Below are 23909 nucleotides of genomic sequence, written 5' to 3'. Positions count from 1 at the left end.
AACCCCGTCTCTACTAAAAAAAATACAAAAAATTAGCTGGGCGTGGTGGCGGGCGCCTGTAGTCCCAGCTACTCGGAGAGGCTGAGGCAGGAGAATGGCGTGAACCCAGGAGGCGGAGCTTGCAGTGAGCCGAGATGGCGCCACTGCACTCCAGCCTGGGCGACAGAGCGAGACTCCGTCTCAAAAAAAAAAAAAAAAAAAAAAATTAAAAAATAAATAGGCCGGGCACGGTGGCTCACACCTGTAATCCCAGCACTTTGGGAGGCCGAGGTGGGTGGATCACCTGAGGTCAGGGGTTCGAGACCAGCCTGGCTAACATAGTGAAACCCCATCTTTACTAAAAATACAAAACATCAGCCAGGTGTGGTAGCACATGCCTGTAATCCCAGCTACTCCAGAGGCTGAGGCAGGAGAATCACTTGAACCTGGGAGGAGGAGGCTGCAGTGAGCTGAGATCGTGCCACTGCACTCCAGCCTGAGCGACACAGCAAGACTCCGTCTCAAAAAAAAAAAAAAAAATTAAAAATAGATAAATAAATAAATAAATAAATACCTATAATCCCAGCACTTTAAGAGGCTGAGGCGAGTAGCTCGCTTAAGGTCAGGAGTTTGAGACCAGCCTGGCCAACACGGTGAAACCCTGTCTCTACTAAAAATACAAAAATTAGCCAGGCATGGCAGCAGGCACCTGCAGTCTCAGCTACTTGGGAGGCTGAGGCAGGAGAATTGCTTGATCCCAGGAAGTGGAGGTTACAGTTAGCCAAGATCGTGCCACTGCACTCCAGCCTGGGTGATGGAATGAGACTCCGTCTCAAAAAATAAAATAAAGTAAAATAAAGCAGCAACTAAAAAAAAATAATAATAATGATAATAAAATAAATACATAAATAAAAAGTTCTATAAAAAGTAGAAGCCGGGCATGGTGGCTCACATCTGCAATCCCAGCACTTTAAGAGGCTGAGGCAGGTAGATCACCTGAGCTCAGGAGTGTGAGACCAGCCTGGGCAACGTGGTAGAACTCCATCTCTACCAAAAATACAGAAAATTAGCCGGGTGTGGTGGTGAGTGCCTATAGTCCTAGCTACTTGGGAGGCTGAGGCACAACAATCGCTGGAGCCCGGGAGGCGAAGGTTGCGGTGAGCCGAGATTGCGCCACTACATTCTAGCCTGGGCGACAGAGTGACAGCCTGTTCCACAAATAAAAATAAAAATAGAAAGTAGAAATAGGGGAAAACGTTTCTTTTTTTTTTTTTTTGAGATGGAGTCTTGCTCTGTTGCCCAGGCTGGCGTGCAGTGGCGCAATCTCGGCTCACTGCAAGCTCCGCCTCCCGGGTTCACGCCATTCTCCTGCCTCAGCCTCTCCGAGTAGCTGGGACTACAGGCGCCCGCCACCACACCTGGCTAATTTTTTTGTATTTTTAGTAGAGACGGGGTTTCACCATGGTCTCGATCTCCTGACCTCGTGATCCACCCACCTCGGCCTCCCAAAGTGCTGGGTTTACAAGCGTGAGCCACCGTGCCCGGCCGAAAACATTTCTTACGTAGATTTGGTGGGAAAAATATGAATTTGACTTTTGTTTACAAACCAAAGTCCACGTTACCATACCTGAAAAAGCAGCTACAACAAAATCCATCCCTGTCCTTTCCTGTGGCCTTCAGAGCTCCCCACCTGTGCCGAGGAAACAGGCGCCCTCCTCTCTCACCTTCTCATCCCCGTGCCCTGTGACACATGGTACCTGTCTGCTGGGTTTGGGCTATGAGAAGTAGCTGAGAAACCTCCACCCTCTCTCCAGCTTACTATGGCTCTAGTAATTTCTATCTACCCTATTCATGTCACCACCTGAACCTTTATATTACCTCAAAGTCTTCAATCTAAGTAAAGGGTTCATATGAAGTAGAGACTCCATATGAAAAGAGGCCGAAGGGGCCTAAGTGACCTTTTGCTTGTGCTGCAGTAAGAGGAAGCTGCAGAAAACATGGGCACGACACCCCGTGAGCCTCCCACCACGCACAGGAGCCGCCTTCTGAAGAACGTGCCAGAAGCTGGGAGGGCTTTGTGACAGCAGATGGACGGAGCTCGGCTCCCAGGAAGGGACTGAGCGTTTGCCCTGCCAGTCGCTCAATAGATGATGTTCTCCAAACTTCACAAAATATAAGCACATTTCACTACAGGAAGACAAAGGATGAATAATGCCTAGAAAAGGTGAGTATTCACAACAGCCGATGTGCACAAAATTGTTTCCCTTTCTGAAACAAAGCAACCTTATTTACAAAAACCAAAACCACCTTAACAATAAAAGCTGTCGCTTTTCTATAGGAAAAGCTTCATTTGTAAATGACTCTCCACAGCTCCTTTTCCAGAAAGATGGGGCAGGGGCCTTGTGAGCCAAGGTGGGTCTTCCAAAGCTGGGTGTAGGCACCAGGGCGGCGTAGGGGGACAAAGCACGGGTCGCGTCTTCCCATTTATTCTAAGGTTACCTCCTTCCGCTCTGCGTCAGCGTGGATCTTGGCCTGGTTTGCAGCAGCTTCTCGGTAGGTGCTGGCGTGTTTGGCTTGTTCAAACAGCGTCTTCAGCTGCTGCGCGGTGTTGAGCAAGGAGTTGACCATCTCTTCCAGGTACAGCCAGCTCCGCGGCTCTGACAGCTCCAGCCCATTAACCAACGCGGGAGGTGCCACTTTGGTGGGAGTCGGGGGTGGGACTGCCAGCGCAGGCAGGGATGTCAACACTAGAGCATTTGGAAAGCAAAATAAACCGAGAAATTAATACATTTCCTAGCTTCAAAATGGCCTCCGTTAAAAATTCTCAGCCGGGTGCGGTGGCTCACGCCTGTAATCCCAGTGCTTTGGGAGGCCAAGGCAGGCGGATCACGAGGTCAGGAGATCAAGACCATCCTGGCTAACATAATGAAACCCGGTGTTTCACTGTGTTAAAAAAAAATACAAAAAATACAAAAAATTAGCTAAAAAAATACAAAAAATTAGCTGGACGTGGTAGTGGACACCTGTAGTCCCAGCTACCTCAGGAGGCTGAGGCAGGAGAAAGGTGTGAACCTGGGAGGCAGAGCTTGCAGTGAGCAGAGACTGCACCACTGCACTCCAGCCTGGGCAACAAAGCGAGACTCCATCTAAAAAAAAAAAAAAATTAAATTAAAAAATAATAAATAAATAAAAATTCTCATCACCCGGCACAGTGGCTCATGCCTGTAATCCCTGCACTTTGGGAGACTGAGGTGGGAGGATCCCTTGAGCCCAGGAGTTCAAGACCAGCCTGGGCAACATAGCAAGACCTTGTCTCTACAAAACAAAAATCAAAAACAAAACAACTAGCTGGGCATGGTGACATTCACCTGTGATCCCAGCTACTCAGTGGGAGGACGGTTTGAGCCCAGGTGGTCGAGGCTACAGTGAGCCATGACTGCACCACTGTTCTTCGGCCTTGGTGACGTAATGAGACCCTGTCTCAAAAAGAAAAGAGGCCAGGCACGGTGGCTCACACCTGTAATCCCAGCACTTTGGGAGGCCGAGGCGGGCAGATCCCTTGAGGTCATGGTTCGAGGCTAGCCTGGTCAACATGGCGAAACCCATCTCTACCAAAAAATACAAAAATTAGCTAGGTGTGAAAGTGTCTATAATCCCAGCTACCTGGGAGGCTGAGGCATAAGAATCATGTGAACCCGGGAGGCGGAAGTTGCGGTGAGCCGAGATCGTGCCAGTGCACTCAAGCCTGGGCGACAGAGTGAGACTCCATCTCAAAAAAGAAAAAAGAAAACTCTCACGCAATGTTGGGAAGTCAGGTAAAAAAATGACCAACAAACAACAAATCACTGCCTGACATCCCCCAGCACCTGACATCCCCCCAGCACCTGACATCCCCCAGCACCCGACATCCCCCAGCACCCGACATCCCCCCAGCACCCGACATCCCCCCCAGCACCCGACATCCCCCCCAGCACCCGACATCCCCCCCAGCACCCGACATCCCCCCCCAGCACCCGACACCCCCCAGCACCCGACATCCCCCCAGCACCCGACACCCCCCAGCACCCGACTCCCCCAGCACCCGACATCCCCCAGCACCCGACATCCCCCCAGCACCCGACATCCCCCCCAGCACCCGACGTCCCCCCAGCACCCGACGTCCCCCCAGCACCCGACGTCCCCCCAGCACCCGACGTCCCCCCAGCACCCGACGTCCCGCCAGCACCCGACGTCCCCCAGCACCCGACATCCCCAGCACCCGACACCCCCAGCACCGGACATCCCCCCAGCACCGGACATCCCCCCAGCACCTGACATCCCCCCAGCACCCGACACCCACCCAGCACCCGACATCCCCCCAGCACCCGACACCCACCCAGCACCCGACATCCCCCCAGCACCCGACATCCCCCCAGCACCCGACATCCCCCAGCACCCGACATCCCCCAGCACCCGACATCCCCAAGCACCCGACACCCACCCAGCACCTGACATCCCCCCCAGCACCTGACTCCCCCAGCACCCGACAACCCCCCCAGCACCCGACAACCCCCCAGCACCCGACACCCACCCAGCACCCGATATCCCCCCAGCACCTGACATCCCCCCAGCACCTGACATCCCCCCAGCACCCGACATCCCCCCAGCACCTGACATCCCCCAGCACTCAGCCTGACGTCCCCCCAGCACCCAACACCCCCAGCACCTGACCTCCCCAGCACCTGACATCCCCCCAGCACTCAGCCTGACGTCCCCCCAGCACCCAACACCCCCAGCACCTGACCTCCCCAGCACCTGACATCCCCCCAGCACCCGACACCCCCAGCACCTGACCTCCCCAGCACCTGACATCCCCCATCATCTGACATCCCCCCAGCACCTGACATCCCCCCAGCAGGCAACAGAGGCGGGAGGATGTCCCATCACTTCCCGCTCCACCCACCCAGCTCCACATGGTAAAACTCATCTGAATGCAGCTGCTGGACCCGGAATGTTCACAGAATCAGCGCCGCGGACAATGACCAGGGGCGGGAAGTGGCTAAATCAGAGTCTCGCTGTGTCGCCCAGGCTGGAGGGCAGTGGCATCATCTTGGCTCACTGCCCTCCTGGGTTCAAGCGATTCGCCTGCCTCAGCCTCCTGAGTAGCTGGGATTACAGGCATCTGCCACCAGGCCTGGCTAATTTTGTATTTTTAGTAGAGATGGGGTTTCTCCACGTTGATCAGGCTGGTCTCGAACTCCTGACCTCAGGTGATCCGCCTGCCTCGGCCTCCCAAAGTGCTGGGATTACAGGCGTGAGCCACCACGCCCAGCGGGGTTTCTTACAATTGGAGAAGAAAGTTACAAAGGAACTAGAACAAACCCTGAGGTTCCACACTGGAACTAGAGACACTGGGGCAAGCTCATGGCTTTCAACACACACAGATTTGGAGCACAAACATGTACACGTACACATGAGAACGTTTCTGACTTCTGCCCACCAAGGGCACCTGGGGACAGAGATCCAGGAGACACATGCACACCTTGCACCACGGGCGAGCGGTCGATGTGAACCCCAGCCCTCCTGGAGAAAAAGCTCTGATTTCAAGCATTTGCTGATTTCTTGGTATAAATGCTTCACCAACACCCACCCCACACTTTTTTTTTTTTTTTCCAGTTAATAGAGATGGGGTCTCCTTATGTTGCCCAGGCTGGTCTCAAACTCCTGGCCTCGGCCTCCTAAAGTGCTGGGATTAAATGGGTGAGCCACACGCCTGTAATCCAAGCACTTTGGGAGGCCAAAGCAGGCAGATCACAAGGTCAAGAGATCAAGACCATCCTGGCCAAAGTGGTGAAACCCCATCTCCACTAAAAATACAAAAATTAGCCGGGCATGGTGGCGCGTGCCTGTAGTCTGCACTCCAGCCTGGGCAACAGATCAAGACTCCATCTCAAAAAAAAAAAAAAAAAAAAAAAAAAAAAAAAAAAAAAAAAAAAGGATGAGCCACCACGCCCAGCCCTGAGGTAAGCTTTAAAGATGGAAAGAGTTTAGACAGGCAAAAGAGAGAATAATGAAACAAGCAAATGAAGATGAAAAGGTAAGTTTTTCATGAACAAGTTTCTTGCACTGTCTGTGATAGTGAAAAATGGAAAACATGCATTTGCCACCAGCAGGGGAGGGTTCAATCAATCACGTATCGATCACATGCACCCTTTAAAAAAGTATAATTACAGTTGGGCGCGATGGCTCACGCCTGTAATCCCAGCACTTTGGGAGGCTGAGGCAGGTGGATCATGAGGTCAGGAGTTCGAGACCAGCCTAACCAGTATGGTGAAACCCCGTCTCTACTAAAAATTCAAAAAAAAAAAAAAATTAGCTGGGCATGGTGGCGTGCACCTGTAGTCCCACCTACTCAGGAGGCTGAGGCAGGAGAATTGCTTGAACCTGGCAGGCAGAGGTTGCAGTGAACCGAGATTGCTCCACTGCACTCCAGCCTGGGCAACAGAGTGACACTCTGTCTCAAAAAACAACAACAACAAAAAAAAACGTATAATTATACAGAAATCTTGGCTGCATGTGGTGGCTCACACCTGTAATCCCAGCACTTTGGGAGGCTGAGGTGGATGGATCACTTGAGGTCAGGAGTTCGAGACCTGTAATCTCAGCTACTTGGGAGGCTGAGGCAGGAGAATCACTTGAACCAGGCAGAGGTTGCAGCGAGCCAAGATTGTGCCACTGCACCCCAGCCTGGGCAACAGAGCGAGACTCCATCTCAAAAAAAATAAAAGTGCAGTTAAACGAAAAATCAAAGTTAGAATGCATTTACAGTGTATCATCATTTTAAAGATTTAGGCCACATTTAGGCCTTGTTTTTTCCTTCTTTCAGCAGATACCGAATGTCTATGCCAGCTCTGGAGAGACCAAGACCTGCCACTGGGGAGTGTCTACCCTCAAGGGGACAACAGCAAACTCACCAGAAAGAACTTCAGACTTCACGGGCCAATTGGTTTCTAGGGGCTTGCCCTGCTGTTGTACCAAAAGCAACTTCCACAGCACACACAGGAACGGACGTGGCTGTGTGTCAGTAAAACTTTATTTACAAACATAGGCAGTGGGCCACACTTTGCCAGCCACTGATCTAATGCATCAACAACAACAAAACAAAACAAAACGAATCCCATTTCACTTAGAAATTCTTTCATAGGAAGCAATTCTGAGGACAATAACCTGTACATATGTGAATTCTTTCAAACCTACCTATTTTGGGATGTGATGTTGGCAACGCAGCTTCTGGAAACGGTGCGATCTGGCAGCTGTCCTGATAGCCGGGGTAGTGAGGCTCAGGGTGGCTGGCCCTGCATGGGGGCTGCACGCTGGCCTCTTGGACTGTTGGGGAGAAAAGGGACAGGGAGCCTCGGGACAGTTGTCTGCACAGCAGACTCTAAAGATCACGCTCTATGGCTGCGCCATTCAGTACACATAGTAGCTTATGGCCACACGTGACTACTGAGCCCCTGAAATGTGGTAAGCCTGAATTGCTGACATAATAGGATTGGGGTTGTATCAGGTGAAATAAAGTAGATTATAAAAATCAGGCCAGGCGCAGTGGCTCACGCCCATAATCCCAGCACTTTGGGAGGCCGAGATTGGCAGATCACGAGGTCAGGAGATCAAGACCATCCTGGCTAACATAGTCAAACCCCGTCTCTACTAAAAATACAAAAAAAAAAAAGTAGCTGGGCATGGTGGCGGGCACCTGTAGTCCCAGCTACTTGGGAGGCTACAGCAGGAGAATGGTGTCAACCCGGGAGGCGGAGCTTGCAGTGAGCTGAGATGGCGCCACTGCACTCCAGCCTGGGGGATGGAGCGAGACTCCACCTCAAAAAAAAAAAAAAAAAAAAAAATCAGTTCTAGCTCTTTCCTTTATTTTCCTCAGTGTGGCTACTAGAATATTCTCCAGCACACATCTGGCTAGGCCGCATTTCTGTTGCACAACTGCAGTCAAAAGCAGGAGCCGGCAGACAGAGTATTTTCAGCTTTGCCGGCTGTGGCATCTGTCACAAGTAACCCACTGCCACATGCCAACCCTATCCACACTGCACCGCCCACCTGACGTGGCTCCCACGCTGTCCCCACCAACAAACGCCTGGTTCAAGGCCCCGCTCGAGGTACCCAGCAGCCTACGCAGCCCAATGTGGTGTCGGGGAAGCGATGTCATAGTCAAGGATATACCGAGGACGTGTCAGGCAGGCACTGGAGCAGCTCACCCGTGGCTCCTGTGAAGACGTCGCCCTGGGCCGGACTCTCTGATATGACAGCAGTGGCCTCTACCGTGGATGCTCGGTCAAAGGTCAGTGCCCCCGAGGTCGTGATCTGTCCTGAGGGGGTCACGGTGACTGGAAAGGCAGAAGCACATTTCACATGGCCAGGCAGTGGCGCCCACGGCACACAGGTCCTGTGCCACCCGCAGGCACCAATCCTTGTGGGGGCCTGGGCTGAAGTGCAGGCAACGGTAACCGTACCCTCCCATGTGAAGGACACAGGGGAAATCCCAGATCTTGGAGGAGACCTCACAGGAGAAAACCAGGACGGCCAGGATGGCAACTTGCCACCACCAACTGTTCATTGTTTAAACTGTGAACCACAGAAACGTGCTGCCCAGCCAAAAAACAAACACAAAATAAAACTTTCAATGATTTTTAAGTACTTTGTGGTTCGAATTAAGAAAACATCTTTAATCCAAGCTGAAGGTAAAAAGCAGCTGCGTCCCACAGCAAGGCTGCCTCTCCAGCTCAAAAACAAATCCTGGCGACAGATCTTGAGACTCTGCTGCTGTGAGACTCTTCCTGCACCCACCACCCAGGGCCTCAGGAAGGAGCCGACAGGGTGTTTTAGAAAGACCTTGCTCTATAAATGCAAAAACCCAGACTTATATTAGTTAACAAAAGCCTATTACAAAGACATTTTCTCCTATTGCTACCTCTCCCCATTTAAACCCTGTCTGTACAAAAAACTAAAAACATTAGCTGGGCATGGTGGCACGTGCCTGTGGTCCCAGCTACTTGGGAGGCTGAGGTGGGAGGAGTGCCTGAGCTTGGGAGGCCAAGGCTGCAGCGAGCCGGGATCCTGACGCTGCCCTCCAGCCCGGCCACAGAGAAAGACCCACAGAGCTCTCTGCAGCCCTCGTCCAGCGCACTGAGAATCCCTCACCAAGGACACCCCTGTCAGGAAACGTCTCCTGATGCTCACTCACACTGGGAAACAGCCCAGGACAAGGCCGACAGTGGCTGGGTCCCAGGGAAGCAAGACTGAGCTGGGCACTGGGACAGCCCTTCCCACTCAGGGGCCGCACTGCAAAGGTGCATGAAGGCGTTGGCATCCCTCCAGCCACACAATGTGCTTTAGAAATGAGAATCCCACAGTGGCCGTGGGAGTGGTGATGAGAGAAGGCAACGCACTCAGGTCCCCTCAGTAAACTAGAGCTGTGTTTTCTCAAACTCACAGGTGGTAGCCGCGGTGGCTGGAAGCAACGTGATGTTCTTGGGGGAATCCTTCTTCACGGGAGTTGTGGGCAGTTCATTCTCCTTCTTGCGCCTTTTGTAAGGCACAAAAAGCCTGACTGGGCCACTCTGGGGGAAAAAGGAGAGAAGCCACCACGTTCATGTGTGCAAAAGCTGTGCTGCGCTTGCAATTCCTCCTTAAGTGGTGGCACCGCGGGGTGTGTGAGTCACACGGTGAGACCACATTAAGATGGTAAGCGCCCCTAAAAATCCCACCTCTTTTTCTTTTTTGAGACGGAGTTTCACTCTAGTTGCCCACGCTGGAGTGCAGCGGCGCGATCTCGGCTTACTGCAACCTCCGCCTCCCGGGTTCAAGTGATTCTCCTGCCTTAGCCTCCTCAGTAGCTGTGATTACAGGCATGTGTCACCAAACCCAGCTAATTTTCTCTTTTTTTTTTTTTTTTTTTTGAGACATAAGAGTCTCACTCTGTTGCCCAGGCTGGAGTGCAGTGGCACGATCTCCACTCACTGCAACCTTCACCTCCGAGGTTCAAGTGATTCTCCTGCCACAGCCTCCTGAGTAGCTGGGATTACAGATGCGCACCACCACGCCTGGCTAATTTTTGTATTTTTAGTAGAGACGGGGTTTCTCCATGTTAGTCAGGCTGATCTCGAACTCCCAACCTCAGGTGATCCTCCAGCCTCAGCCTCTCAAAGTGCTGGGATTACAGGTGTGAGCCACCGCACCCAGCCAAAATCCCACCTCTTTAGGCCCCAAATCCCTTAAAATGACAGAAAGGATACTTGAACATACGAGGCTGGGCGCGGTGGCTCACACCTGTAATCCTAGCACTTTGGGAGGCCGAGGTGGGCGGATCACGAGGTCAGGAGCTCGAGATCATCCTGGCTAACACGGTGAAACCCCGTCTCTACTAAAAATACAAAAAATTAGCCGGGCGTGGTGGCAGGTGCCTGTAGTCCCAGCTACTCAGGAGGCTGAGGCAAGAGAATGGTGTGAACCAGGGAGGCAGAGCGTGTAGTGAGCCGACATTGCGCCACTGCACTCCAGCCAGGGCGACAGCGAGACTCCGTCTCAAAAAAAAAAAAAAAGGCCAGGAATTCCTAAAAGACAGAAAATAGATGGGGGTCAAGCAAGCGAGGAATGAGAAGAAGCCACAGAGGAGAAAGTTGGCAGCACAAGGGCATAGCTTCAGCAGCACCCCGCCAGACAGGAGGAGGCATGGGAGCAATTAAAGAAGAAAACGGTAAAAGTCACCAAAGATCTCCCCATGGAAGAGGCCAAACCCTCACGCAGCTGGGCCTGGGACACTCCTGCCTCCGATCCGAGACCCTCGCAAGCCCAGCACCACACAAGGCTGCCGGACACACGCTCACAACGTTGCTTCTGCCAGTTCAAACCTGCTGAGACTCTCTAGTGAAGTTTTCATTCAGTTATTCTTCTTTTCAAGTCTACAATTTCCATTTGACTTTTTTTTTTTTTTTCCCAGACGGAGTCTCACTCTGTCTCCCAGGCTGGAGTGCAGTGGCACAATCTGGGCTCACTGCAAGCTCTGCCTCCCGGGTTCACGCTATTCTCCTGCTTCAGCCTCCCGAGTAGCTGGGACTACAGGCGCCCGCCACCAAGCCTGGCTAATTTTTTGTATTTTTAGTACAGACGGGGTTTCACCGTGTTAGCCAGGATGGTCTCGGTCTCCTGACCTCATGATCTGCCCACCTCGGCCTCCCAGTGCTGGGATTACAGGCGTGAGACACCGTGCCCGGCCGACTTTTTTTAGTAATTTATGTCTCTTCATTGACATTCTCCAGTGAGGAGACAGTGTCTTCAGACCTTCCATGCAATCTCTAGCTGTGGTTTCCTTTAGTCCTCTGAACATACTGAGGATGGTTATTTTAAAGCTTTTTCCCGTTAAACTCAACATCCGGGCCTCTCCAGACAATTTCTTTGCCTGCGTTCTTCCTGTGTATGGTTCAAGGCTCTTTGCATGTCTTATCATCTTTTGTTAAGAATCAGACACCGCAGGTGATACATTGTAGCAACAGTGGAAAGCAGTTCTCCTTTCTCCAGGCTCCTTGCTGCTGTCAGCTTGTTATTCAGGGACAGGGCTGGACGGTTTTACTGAGCCAGTTCTCCGGGGGCGGCCTTGGCTACTGCTCCTCCGAGGGCTCGGCCCTGGGTAGGGTGCAGTCACCTTTGGTGGTGGAGGTTTTGGCTGTCTCTCTCCCTGATCTCTGTTAAGCTGTTGGTTTAGTCAAGTGTCAGAATCAACTGCCAGCGGCCTGCTCCATCACTTTCAACAATGCCCTGGGGCACACATTGCTCTGCTGTCTGAGCCAATTAAATTAGGGCTTCTTTACCGAGAGGTTAGATCTCGAAGGTCGGTTTCCCAGGTGGGTTCTTAGCTGTGGCTTTCCTCGCCTCTCTGGTGAACTTGCTGACCTACAGTTTAGTTTCTTGCTCTAATGGAACTGCCGGCCTCCTCTTAACTGCTTACCACCAAAATGTCCACTGTTTTCCAGGGCACTTTTAGGCTTGAACATCCCCACACTGTTTCAAATCAAGTCAGTTCCTCCGGGAGGGTCTTTGGAGCTCTCTGTTCTTATGGCCTCTCTCTCTTTTGGGCTGAACGTCTGAGCCCCTACTATAGACCTAGAGGCGGGAACAGTGCCTGAGTCTATCAGAGGGAATTCTGTTGCATCAGCCGGGCTCTGTGTGGGGGGCAGCAGCCTCTCACTGCATGGATGCTCCACCCTATGGGTAATCTGGGTTGAGGGAAATTGGGGCCTCCCTATGCTTGGCCTCCCACGCCTGGGTAAAGCCTCTGCCCTCTGAGTGGGGCTGATTGAAGAGATTTTCAGTCACACTTCCCAGGAATGTACTGCAACTTAGAGCTGAAGGGGTTGAGAAATGCTGGTGGCCTACCCCTCCCAGTGAGATACCATATCCCTTGCCCGGGAGCTGCAAGGAGTGGGAACCCTGTTTTCTTGGTCACAACCACCCAGAATGGAGCCTCCTCCATAGGGAGCTGGGGGCAGAAAGGGAGGGAAGGAGCTGGCTGTAGCTCAAATGTCACAATCCTCACTGCTCTTTCCAAGACTGACTACGTTTTCTTGGACGTTTCTTTATTTGCTGTGTGCCCCCAGGACAATTTCTGGAGACCTTAAGGGGTTATTTTTTCACAATTTTCACTAGTTATTTCTCTGGAGAGTTGGTCCACTGAGCTCATCACACCACTATTCTCCAAGTGGAAGCCAAAAGTTTTAAAATTTGATAAAGTCCAATCCAAGAAATCCTAGTTCTAACTCCAGGTCAGGAAGATTTTCCAATGTGTTTTCTCCTAAAAATGTTATAGTTTTACCTTTCACTTTAGATTGATGATGCGTTTTGAATTCATTTTTCTACCAAGTGTGAAGTTTAGGTCATCCTCTGTCTCTGCCGACGAATGTCCAGTCGCTCCAAGGCCATTTGCCGGACTCTACCACGACGCTCTAGTCTGACCCAGACCCTGGGGTCTCTCCCTCTGCCAGTGCCACACTGTCTTGATTACTGTCACAACCTAGTAAGTCTTAAGACCCCGCAATGTGATTCCACCCATTTTAAACTTTTATTTCAAAACTGGTTTGGCTTTTTTATTTCCTTTACCTTTTTATGCAAATTTTAGAATCAGCTTGTCTGCATCTAAAAATAATCCTGCTGGCATTTTTTGTTTTGTTTTGTTTTTTTTTGAGACAGAGTCTTGCTCTGTCGCCCAGGCTGGAGTGCAGTGGCGCAATCTCGGCTCACTGCAAGCTCCGTCTCCCGGGTTCACGCCATTCTCCTGCCTCAGCCTCTCTGAGTAGCTGGGACTACAGGCGCCCGCCACCAGGCCCGGCTAATTTTTTGTATTTTTAGTAGAGATGGGGTTTCACCGTGGTCTCGATCTCCTGACCTCGTGATCCGCCCGCCTCGGCCTCCCAAAGCGCTGGGATTACAAGCGTGAGCCACCGCGCCCGGCCTCCTGCTGGCATTTTGATAGTAATTGTGTTAAACCTATGAATCAACTTGGGAAAAAGTCACATCTTTACTATACTGAGTCTTCTAATCCACGGGCACAAGATGTCTTTTGACATATTTCAATCTTCTCTGATGTCTTTCTTCAGCATTTTCTTCAGTATCTTCCACGTACAAACCCTGTACATGATTTCCTAGACTGACATCTAAGTACTTCAGCGTTGGAATCCCTGCAAATGATCTACCCGCAGGCTCAACTGCCAGTGGGACCGACGCCTCCTCCCGGCTCCTTTACTCCTGCAGCGTCTCTAAGAGTCCCACCTACTGGCTTTTCCCAATCAACTTCAAAATTATTTTACGTTCACAAAATTGTTTTTTCCACTAGAATCACATGAAATCTATTTATGAACTACACAATTCTAGGATGTTTAGTGTTTCACCCCGAGAATATGGTAGGTCTCTCTATGTTTTTTTTTGAGGTGCAGTGGCTCACGCCTGTAATGTCAACACTTTGGAAGGCCAAGGCGGACGGATCACGTGGGTCAGGAATTTGAGACCAGCCTGACCAACGTGGCAAAACCCCATCTCTACTAAAAATACAAAAATTAGCCGGGCATTGTGGCGCACGCCTGTAATCTCAGCTACTCGGGAGGCTGAGGCAGGAGAATTGCTTGAATCCGGGAGGCGGAGGTTGCAGTGAGCCGAGACCGTGCCACTGCACTCTAATGTGGGCAACAGAGTGAGACTTCTTCTCAAAAAAAAAAAAAAAAGAAAGAAAAAAAATTATTTTGGGTCTTTGTGAAGTAGTTAAGAATTTAGAATAAGGAAATACGTCAAAAAGACGTTAAAAGCTCTATACATGAATAAGTTTACGATAGCATTTTTCTGACATGTTACAAAATGCAGAATATAAAATGGCACGCATACAAGGAAAAGTGTGTATGTTTAGTTTTAGAGTTAAGGCGGTGACATTATAACTGCTTTTCATTATTTAAGGTTTCCATAAATGTTCTTTGAGCAACATCTTGTGGGCCAACCACGTGTCCCCCATCGAGACATCAGGATTCATCGTGGTGTATCAGGGAGCAGGGGACAGAACAACTCAGGAGAAGTGAGGACAGTGTCTCTCTCCAAGGCAGAGGGCAGGAGGGAAACAGCCAAGAAAGAGGCTAAGCGCTGTGGGACCCTTTCAGCCACCCCCAGCCCCACCAAGTGCTCCTGCTCCAGACACGCTGGCAACTTACTAAGGTCATGTCGTCGCAGCAGGCAGCACAGGTGCAAGAGGCAGCGTGAGGGTTTAAGATCCCATCCTGAGATGTAAAAAGAACCACCATGCATTAGAAAGTTAGCCCCTAAATGTGTATCATTCAATAACAGAAGATTTCAACCACTTCTACCACTTACCTGCCATTCATAAATATAAAAATTCTTTTTTTTTTTTTTTTTTGAGGCTGAAGTCTTGTTGGGTTGCCCAGGCTGGAGTGCAGTGGCACATTCTCGGCTCAGTGCAACCTCTGCCTCCCCGGCGCAAGCAATTCTTGTGCCTCAGCCTCCCAAGAAGCTGGGATTATAGGCTTGCACCACCACATCCAGCTAATTTTTGTCTCTTTAGTAGAGACAGGTTTTGCCATGTTGACCAGGCTGGTCTCGAACTCCTGGCCTCAAGCAATCTGCCCACCTTGGCCTCTCGAAGTGCTGGGATTACAAGCGTAAGCCACCGTGCCCAACCTCATAAAGATAAAAATTCTGCAAAATCAGGGCCGGGCATGGTGGCTCATGCCTGTAATCCCAGGACTTTGAGAGGCCGAGGCAGGCAGACCACCTGAGCTCAGGAGCTAGAGACCAGCCTGGCCAACATGGTGAAACCTCATGTCTACTAAAAATACAAAAATTAGCTGGCGTGGTGGCGCATGCCCATAGTCCCAGCTACCTGGGAGGCTCAGGCAGGAGGATCGCTTGAACCAGGGAGGCAGAGGTTACATTGAGCTGAGATCGCACCACTGCACTCCAGCCTGGGCAACAGAGGGAGGCCTTTGCCTCAAAAAAAAAAAAAAAAAAAAAAAAAAAAAAAATATATATATATATATGAGAAATCAGGTAATGCCCAGGCCAGGTGTGGTGGCTCACGCCTGTAATCCCAGCACTTTGGGAGGCCGAGGGGGGTGGCTCACTTAAGGTCAGGAGTTCAAGACCAACCTGACCAACATGGTTGGTCTCCATTAAAATACAAAAAGTAGGCCGGGTATTGTGGCTCACGCCTGTAATCCCAGCACTTTGACAGGCGAGGCAGGTGGCTCACTTGAGGTCGGGAGTTCGAGACCAGCCTGGCCAGTCTGGTGAAACCCCGTCCTTATGAAAAAATACAAAATAGGCCGGGTACTGTGGCTCACACCTGTAATCCCAGCACTTTGGGAGGCCGAGGGGGGTGGCTCACTTAAGGTCAGGAGTTCAAGACCAACCTGACCAACATGGTTGGTCTCCATTAAAATACAAAAAGTAGGCCGGGTATTGTGGCTCACGCCTGTAATCTCAGCACTTTGAGAGGCAAGGCAGGTGGCTCACTTGAGGTCGGGAGTTCGAGACCAGCCTGGCCAGCCTGGTGAAACCCCGTCCCTATGAAAAAATACAAAAAAAAATAGGCCGGGTACTGTGGCTCACACCTGTAATCCCAGCACTTTGGGAGGCCGAGGCAGGCAGATCACCTGAGGTCAGGACTTCAAGACCAGCCTGGCCAACACGGTAAAACCCCATCTCTACTGAAAAAAAAAAAAAAAAAAAAAAAAAAAAAAAAAAAAAAAGCCAGGCGTGGTGGCAGGCACCTGTGATCCCAGCTACTCAGGAGGCTGAGGCGGGACAATCATCTGAGCCTGGGAGGCGGAGGTTGCAGTGAGCCAAGATCAAGTCACTGCACTCCAGCCTGGGCAACAGGGTGAGACTCTGTCTCAAAAAAAAAAAAACAAAAAAAAAACAAACAAAAAAAAAAACAAAAAGAGTAATTTCCAGAGCCTTCTCCTTTTCACAATGCCATTACTGGTGGCAGGACCTACCTCTTTCCTTTCAAGATTTGCAAAAGACTCTACAGGAACTGCTTCCTTAATAACACCCAAGGAGCTAAACTGGAATAGGAATTAGAAGTCCTCCTTTCTTAGTAGACTGATGAGAAGTTAGGTGACTTTGAAAGGGTCACATGCATTCAAACAGAAGCGATTATCTTAACTTCCACTGTTTTCATTTTTTGTGTATTTGACACGCCCCCTTTCTGCAGCTATTCTGTGCCAGGAGCTGTGACCTCATGCACTTCTCCCAACAGTCCTCACAGGGTCACAATCATCATCATCCCCATGTGAAAGATCCAGAAACTGAAATACGAGAGGGTAAATCACTCGTCCAAGGCCACACAGACAGCAGGTGGAGGCTGCAAATCCCATTTGTCTGACCCCGTGGTCTGTGCCCTCCCTCTGGCTGGGCCGCCTCAGAGGGCCCCACGTCTGAGCTGTGTGCTGAGCACAGATGAGGGCGCGGACGATACCTGGATGAGGCACTGCAAGGGTCGGCCCGCGTAGCGAATGCTTCTTTTCCAGTCCTTACTGCTGGCTCTTCCTGCCATGGCCTCAAACTCGGTGGGACTGTACCAGTTCTCCCCCTGCTTGATGCACCGTCCTCGGCCGCCTGCAAGGAAGGGCAGCAGTCACGATGACGGCAGGTGGGAACGTCGCCTCTGCTATCACCTCCCTCCTGGCACCTCCTCAGCCGCTCCACCAGCACCAGCACCAGCACCCCAGCGGCTTGTGTGATCTCACCCACCCGCATACTTGGCCCTGACAGGGCCACCATGGGTCTGCCTTTGCAGCCTGTGCCTCTGACCCCGTAAGTGATCTCTTCATCAGCTGTCCACAGGCACTGCAAGCTCAACCAGGTCCCACACTGAGCACCTCTGGTACCCACTTCCAGAGCCTTCGTCTACAAGTCCCAAGCTGACCTGGCAACTTGAGGAACACGTCCCAGCCCTGCCTCCCTCCCGCTTCTTCTCGCTTGTCTCCTGTCCCGTGGGTCACAATGGCTTTTTACCCCCAGATGGTTCCCGGGCCCAGCCCTGCCCCGTGCCTCTCCCAAGCCTCAGCTCAGTTCACAGGAACTGGGCACCACTTGCACCTTCTGTCTTCTTTGTTGTTTTTTTTTTTTTGAGACAGAGTCTCCCTCTGTCATCCAGGCTGGAGTGCAGTGGCGCGATCTCGGCTCACTGCAAACTCTGCCTCCGCGTTCACGCCAGTCTCCTGCCTCAGACTCCTAAGTAGCTGGGACTATGGGACTATAGGCACCCGCCACTATGCTCCACTAATTTTTTGTATTTTTAGTAGAGACAGGGTTTCACCATGTTAGCCAGGATGGTCTCGATCTCCTGACCCCGTGATCTGCCCACCTCGGCTTCCCAAAGTGCTGGGATTACAGCTGTCAGCCACCGCACCCGGCCCTGTCTTTTTTTTTTTTTTTTTTTTTGAGACGGAGTCTTGCTCTGTCGCCCAGGCTGGAGTGCAGTGGCGCAATCTCGGCTCACTGCAAGCTCCGCCTCCCGGGTTCACGCCATTCTCCTGCCTCAGCCTCTCCGTGTAGCTAGGACTACAGGCGCCTGCCACCACGCCCGGCTAATTTTTTGTATTTTTAGTAGAGACGGGGTTTCATCATCGTCTCGATCTCCTGACCTCGTGATCCACCCGCCTCGGCCTCCCAAAGTGCTGGGATTACAAGCGTGAGCCACTGCACCCGGCCCCGGCCCTGTCTTCTTAACTAGTTCTAGGTGCCATGATTTTCATCTTTCTCAGCCCCCAATTTATCCTAGGGGGGTTACAAAGGGGAATACGACTTTGGAGTCTGAAGCTGCAGTCCTCACCTGAGCCGAGCCTGTTCTTGTACAGAGTGCCGCTGATGTTCCGGCACCGTACGGGCAGCTCACTGTCGTACACAGAAGGGTCCCAGTTGTATTTAGTTCCACCTTTTTCTTGGCCGGGAGCCAGAGGGGTTGGAGGAGACTGAGGACCTTGGGCAGAGAAAGTGTTTGAAGGTGAGAGGCTGGATGCCGGAAAGCAAAGCATGCACTCATCTCAGACAACACCTCCCAGGCAGTGCCACCTCCTTCAATGGCGGAAAAACTCTTCTCGGCCAGGAAAATTCCACTGCTTCTACTTAAAATCTATTAATATTTGATATTCCAACTTTACCACAAAAAGAAACAAGTAAATAAATCTCTGAAATAAATTCTATCTATTCTGAAACGTGTTTTGCCCAAGGCCTGGGGTGCAGGCACCGCTGTACCTGGGGTGAGGGGAGCTGCCGGGCCCTTCAGCCCAGTGGTCTCCACGATGCTCCCATCCGTGTGGACGACAATCAGTGTGGCTTTTTCGGTGTTCAGGCTGTCCCCAATCTGAAGGGCCGTCCTACCAGACTAGAAGGAAAAACCGCTCCGTCAGGTCACGTCCGAGCGTGACACCAGGCGTGTCACTGAGCCCAGCTGGGCCATCCTCCAGCAGGACTCTGGCTGTTCTCACCAGGAAGGGATGCTCACCTAGGCACCCCATATCTTTTCCAAAGGTATCTCTCAAAGACTTAAAAACAGAGCCAAGAACAAGAACAGACAATGCCGAAGTCTGTGTGGTGCTGAGGAAAATGCTTGCCATCATTTGTCAAGGGAAGGAAGAAAGGTGCTCCACAAACAGGAAACACCCTCCCTTCCACCTGAGCAGCTCCCACAAGGTCTCCGTCTTCATGCAGGGTTTCCAACAGACCGAGTTGGCAGCCACAAACAAGGCCTTGTGCAGGACCGCCCTCCAGAGCCCTTTACAGATGGCGACTGGAGACCAGGGCCTCAAAACCACATTTGCACACTGGCTGAAGCTGCTGCAACTGCTGCCTGCTTCGAAAATCACCCTTTAGGCTGCACAGACCCCGCCACAGGCAGCCAGAGTCCCCATGCCCACACACCACTGCTGAAACTTGAACCCCACCTTGGCCAAGTCATCCGGCAAACTCTGGCCTGCAGGCTGTGTTCATCCAGCAGTGGGGCAGACCAGAGACTTCCAGGGTCCTCTCCGAACCCAGTGTTCTGGGTGCCCCAAGGTTTTCATTCTGAATACAAAACCAACCGAGGCAAACCAAGAAGACAACTGTTTCTTTTTTCTCTTTTTCTTTTTTTTTTTTTGAGACGGAGTCTCACTCTGTCGCCCAGGTTGGAGTGCGGTGGCGCCATCTCAGCTCACTGCAAGCTCCACCTCCTGGGTTCACGCCATTCTCCTGCCTCAGCCTCCTAAGTAGCTGGGACTACACACGCCCGCCACCACATCCGGCTAATTTTTTGCATTTTTTTTAGTAGAGATGGGGTTTCACCGTGTTAGCTAGGATGGTCTCGATCTTCTGACCTCGCGATCTGCCCGCCTCGGCCTCCCAAAGTGCTGGGATTACAGGCAGGAGCCACCGCACCCAGCCGACAACTGTTTCCTACATCTGAAAATGTCACTGTCAAATCAGGGCACTTGAGTAGAAGTTTATCATGGAGTTGAGGGACCCCCCCAACACACATGCCTGGCGCCTGGGCTCACGGAGGCCCCAGGACCAACACCTCACACAGGGGGTCCTACCCTGTGCCTGAGTCACCAAAGACCTGCAGCTCTTCACTGGAGAAAGGGAATGTCTTGTGTTTGTTTAAGAGTCACAGAGTATTTTTCTTAGGAAGGGGACATACAGTTATTTCAGACCGTGCCCCACTTTGTTGTCAGTTTCCAAACAGGAACACACCAGTCTCTGGTCTTCCTGGCCTGGAGGGGAGAAGACCAGCCTCAGCCTCTGCAGGCACTTGCAGGACACCCCCGCGCTCCATGACATCAGCACGTTCCAGGCACCCGCAGGTGCCTTGCGCTTCAGCCCCTCCTAGGAAATGAGGAGGGGCCCAGACCCCGCTGCCAGGAAGGAGCAGCCTGACTGAAAACACGGATAGCCACGTGGCCATGGGTCAGCTTGTGTGTGTTCTCACACCCACCAGAAATAAGCCAAGTTTCTGGGCTGGGCGCGGTGGCTCATGCCTGTAATCCCAGCACATTGGGAGGCCGAGGTGGTAGCTACCTGAGATCAGGAGTTTGAGACCACCTGGACAACATGGCGAACCCAGGAGGTGGAGGTTGCAGTGAATTGAGATTACTCCACTGCCCTCCAGTCTGGGCAACAGAGCAAGACTCTGTCAAAAAGGAAGAAGGGGAAGGGAGGGGAGACAAGAGGAGGGGAGGGCAGGGGAGGGGAGAGAAGAGGAGGGGAGGGCAGGGGAGGGGAGGGGAGGGCAGGGGGTTTCCAAGTTTCTTATGTTTTTACTGAAGTCCTTCACAAGTTTTCTGTTTGCTGCCATTCTAACAATAACTCTGCTTTCTGGCCAGGTGCGGTGGCTCACACCTGTAATCCTTATAATCCCATCACTTTGGGAGGTCAAGGCGGGCACCTGAGGTCAGGAGTTTGTGGCCAGCCTGGACAACATGGTGACCTGTCTCTACTAAAAATACAAAAATTAGCCTGGCATAGTGGCACACGCCTGTAATCCCAGCTACTCAGGAGGCTGAGGCACAAGAATGGCTTGAACTCATGAGGCAGAGGTTGCAATGATCCAAGATTGCACCACTGCACTCCAGTCTAGGTGACAGAGCAAGACTCCGTCTCAAAAACAAAACAAACAAATAACCACTCTGTTTTCAGGTATATGGAGATGATATCCCAGGTGTGTGACCAAGGCTGAAAAGACTACAAGTAACAGGTGCCAATGGTCCCAGGGAAAACCCCTTTCTGGAGACTGGACCCACCCAGGCACCTGCCACTTGGAAACAAGGTTGCCTGCCCTGGTTGACCAGATGTCCCCAGATTGCCGAAGGCCCCACATATAAAACATAAAACAAGCTGATAAAATATGATCATAACAGGGCTTTGAAGGTGGCACAGACACTATTTGAAACGCAGTTTCCCAAGTAGACGGCAGTCAGGTGTGCAGAATGAAGGAGCGTGGGAGACTGCACCATAAATGCTACGAGAACAGGATATGGGGGAGGGAAACGCCGTGCTTCTTTCAGCTGGCCCTGCAGCTACAGGAGTAAGGAGCACAGACAGGGCCGGGCCTCGGGCAGAGGCTGAACTGTGGCCGGATGGCAGCCTGGGCTGGGTCGGGAGCTGGGAGTCCCTGCCCGACGCAGGCCACAAGCCCATCTGACGAAGTGCGACTCTTCACCTGGCCTTCTGAGGCAGCTTCTACCTCAGCTGTAATTTCTCCCACCCCCAGCACAGTCCGAAGGCTTCTGAGAGCAGAGCAAGCCAGTGAGTCCCTCCCCAGCTCACAGAGCAGAGGTTCACACGGCGGGCTGAACCCGGGGAGAGCCTCAGGGAAGCCCGAGACCGCCAGCGTGGCACCTACCAGAACATGTCCTGAGATGGACGCCGCGTTCGCCACAGACGTGGTGAAGACATTGTCTGCGGCAGCTCCCACGTTGGCCACTGTCACTGTGGTCACCTCTGCAACAGAAGGAGTCTCATGTAACAAGCAAGGAAAGCCAGAACAGACAAAGCGAACAGCCTCACTCATGTGCTTCAAACAAAGTGACTCCCCCTCAGGTACGTGCCCTTGTAACCAGGAAGATCTTAACGCTTCCATGAACATGCTCGACCAACATTTCTATTCCATTGTCTAAGTCATTCGGCTCTTCCAGGAAAAAGAGGAAATCTATTCTTCCCCAGTAAAGCCTTTTATGTGCAGTAAAAAATGCATACAACAAACCCACCCCCCCGCCCCCCCAGCCAGCCCCAGCTCTACCAAACCACCACAGGGCTTCTATCTCCTTCTGCGGCACAGCTGTGTGTTCTGCTGGTCAGGTGTGCCCCGCACCTACAAGGAGCTCTTGGCCTCCCCGCAGGTGAGGACGCCTCCTGGATCCACTCTTGTAGCTCCGTTCCTGCCTCTCCTCCACTGCAGGGGTCAGGCCACCGTCGTCAGGTGACCTCGGCCCCATGCTCGCTGCCAATTGCCCTTGGTCTCTGACCCCTTCCTCCTAAAAAGTACATGTAACCTGCCTATGCCCCTTGGTGCCACCCCACCGCACCCCCTACAACATGGAACTCAGCCCCCTGGCATGCAGACAGGCCCTCCGGCAGCGTCTGCACACAGGGCAGTTACTACAGAGGTCAGCAGCACCCCACCTCCTGCCCCTGTCATCCCAGATAGGTCCTGCAGCTCCAGCCTCTGCGTGCTGGAGTGTTTCTAGAGAAACACTTTCTGTCACCAACACCCCCACACCCTACTCTCTGCCTCTTCGAAGTCTTCCTGTGATGCTCCTAGGCCAAGCAAGTGGCTCTTCTGTCACCCAGAGTTCTAGAATGTCCTGTGTCCAGGGCAATCTCTGGCACACAGCAGATGTTTAAAAGATACTGGTTGAATGAGTTCTGACCATACCATTAACCGAGCAGTCACCAAACTGCCCTAAAAATGCCTGTTTGCAGCCAGGCGCGGTGGCTCACATCTGTAATCCCAGCACTTTGGGAGGCTGAGGTGGGTGGATCACCTGAGGTCGGGAGTTCGAGACCAGCCTGACCAACATAGAGAAACCCCATCTCTACTAAAAATACAAAATTAGCCGGGCGTGGTGGCGCATGCCTGTAATCCCAGCTACTCAGGAGGCTGAGGCAGGAGAATCGCTTGAACTCGGGAGGCGGAGGTTGCAGTGAGATGAGATCACACCATTGCACTCCAGCCTGGGCAACAACAGCGAAACTCCGTCTCAAAAAAAAAAAAAAAAAAAAAAAAAAAAGGCATGTTTGCTGTCTGTCTCCACAACCAGACCACACCAGGCGCACGGCTCACTCATCCTCGCCTCTCAGCACCACAAGCTCCGGCATGCGGCGCGGGGCCACAGTGAGTGCTGAACGCCAGGCCCACGGCAGCCCTGGGAGCAGCCACCCAAAGGCTCCTCAGGTGGGAGCGTGTCCTGCTGAATTACTTAAACCTGGAAACCACTTGACTTCAGCTATTCGTAATTGTTGAAAAGTATTGAAATGCTTTTACCACATCAAAACACAACTACCATATTTTTCAGAAGAAAACACACGTCAACATATTTCTCTTGACATCGTGATGGACAGCATCATTTTTCTTTTATGCATTCAGAAAAATACGTGCAAAAATGACAAAAACCTGAAGTCAACCTCATGGCTCCAAATCCCAATGTCAAACCAGAGTTTAGTGATGAACGCCAACCCCTGAGAGTCACAACGCCTTCCCTCACTTTTTTTTCTTAACCAACCAAACAAGCAACAGTGACTCCCTTGCCTTCAAGGGCCACTCAGCTGACCAAGGGCAGCCCAGACGCTGCTGCTGGCCCCCACGCAGCCCCCAGGCCGAACAAGCACCCAAAGCACACGCAATGCCCTGA

General features: G+C 51.9%; 1 protein-coding gene across 4 annotated transcripts in view; it reads right to left on the bottom strand.

Moving 5' to 3' along the window:
* DEAF1 (DEAF1 transcription factor) overlaps window positions 1-23909 on the bottom strand; it is a 64082-nt gene that overhangs the window by 38527 nt on the left and 1646 nt on the right. For 3 of the 4 annotated variants that reach the window (XR_010118708.1, XM_055260058.2, XM_055260056.2), the window contains exons 2-10: window positions 21902-21999; window positions 18778-18907; window positions 18356-18502; window positions 16997-17136; window positions 14712-14777; window positions 9461-9587; window positions 8226-8354; window positions 7216-7344; window positions 2479-2726 (exon numbers count right to left, since the gene is read on the bottom strand). Coding sequence is in view for 3 of the 4 variants with exons in the window: in XM_055260058.2 (XP_055116033.1) it covers window positions 2479-2726; window positions 7216-7344; window positions 8226-8354; window positions 9461-9587; window positions 14712-14777; window positions 16997-17136; window positions 18356-18502; window positions 18778-18907; window positions 21902-21999 (1214 nt within the window). In the remaining variant the exon portion in view is untranslated. Of the gene's footprint in view, window positions 1-241; window positions 284-2478; window positions 2727-7215; window positions 7345-8225; window positions 8355-9460; window positions 9588-14711; window positions 14778-16996; window positions 17137-18355; window positions 18503-18777; window positions 18908-21901; window positions 22000-23909 lie in introns of all 4 variants that reach the window. The other variant, XM_055260059.2, reaches the window with a different exon arrangement.

This window comes from Symphalangus syndactylus, chromosome 21, assembly GCF_028878055.3.
Source record: "Symphalangus syndactylus isolate Jambi chromosome 21, NHGRI_mSymSyn1-v2.1_pri, whole genome shotgun sequence".
In the NCBI taxonomy this organism is placed as follows: Eukaryota; Metazoa; Chordata; class Mammalia; order Primates; family Hylobatidae; genus Symphalangus; species Symphalangus syndactylus.
This window is presented reverse-complemented; position numbering and strand designations above follow the sequence as displayed.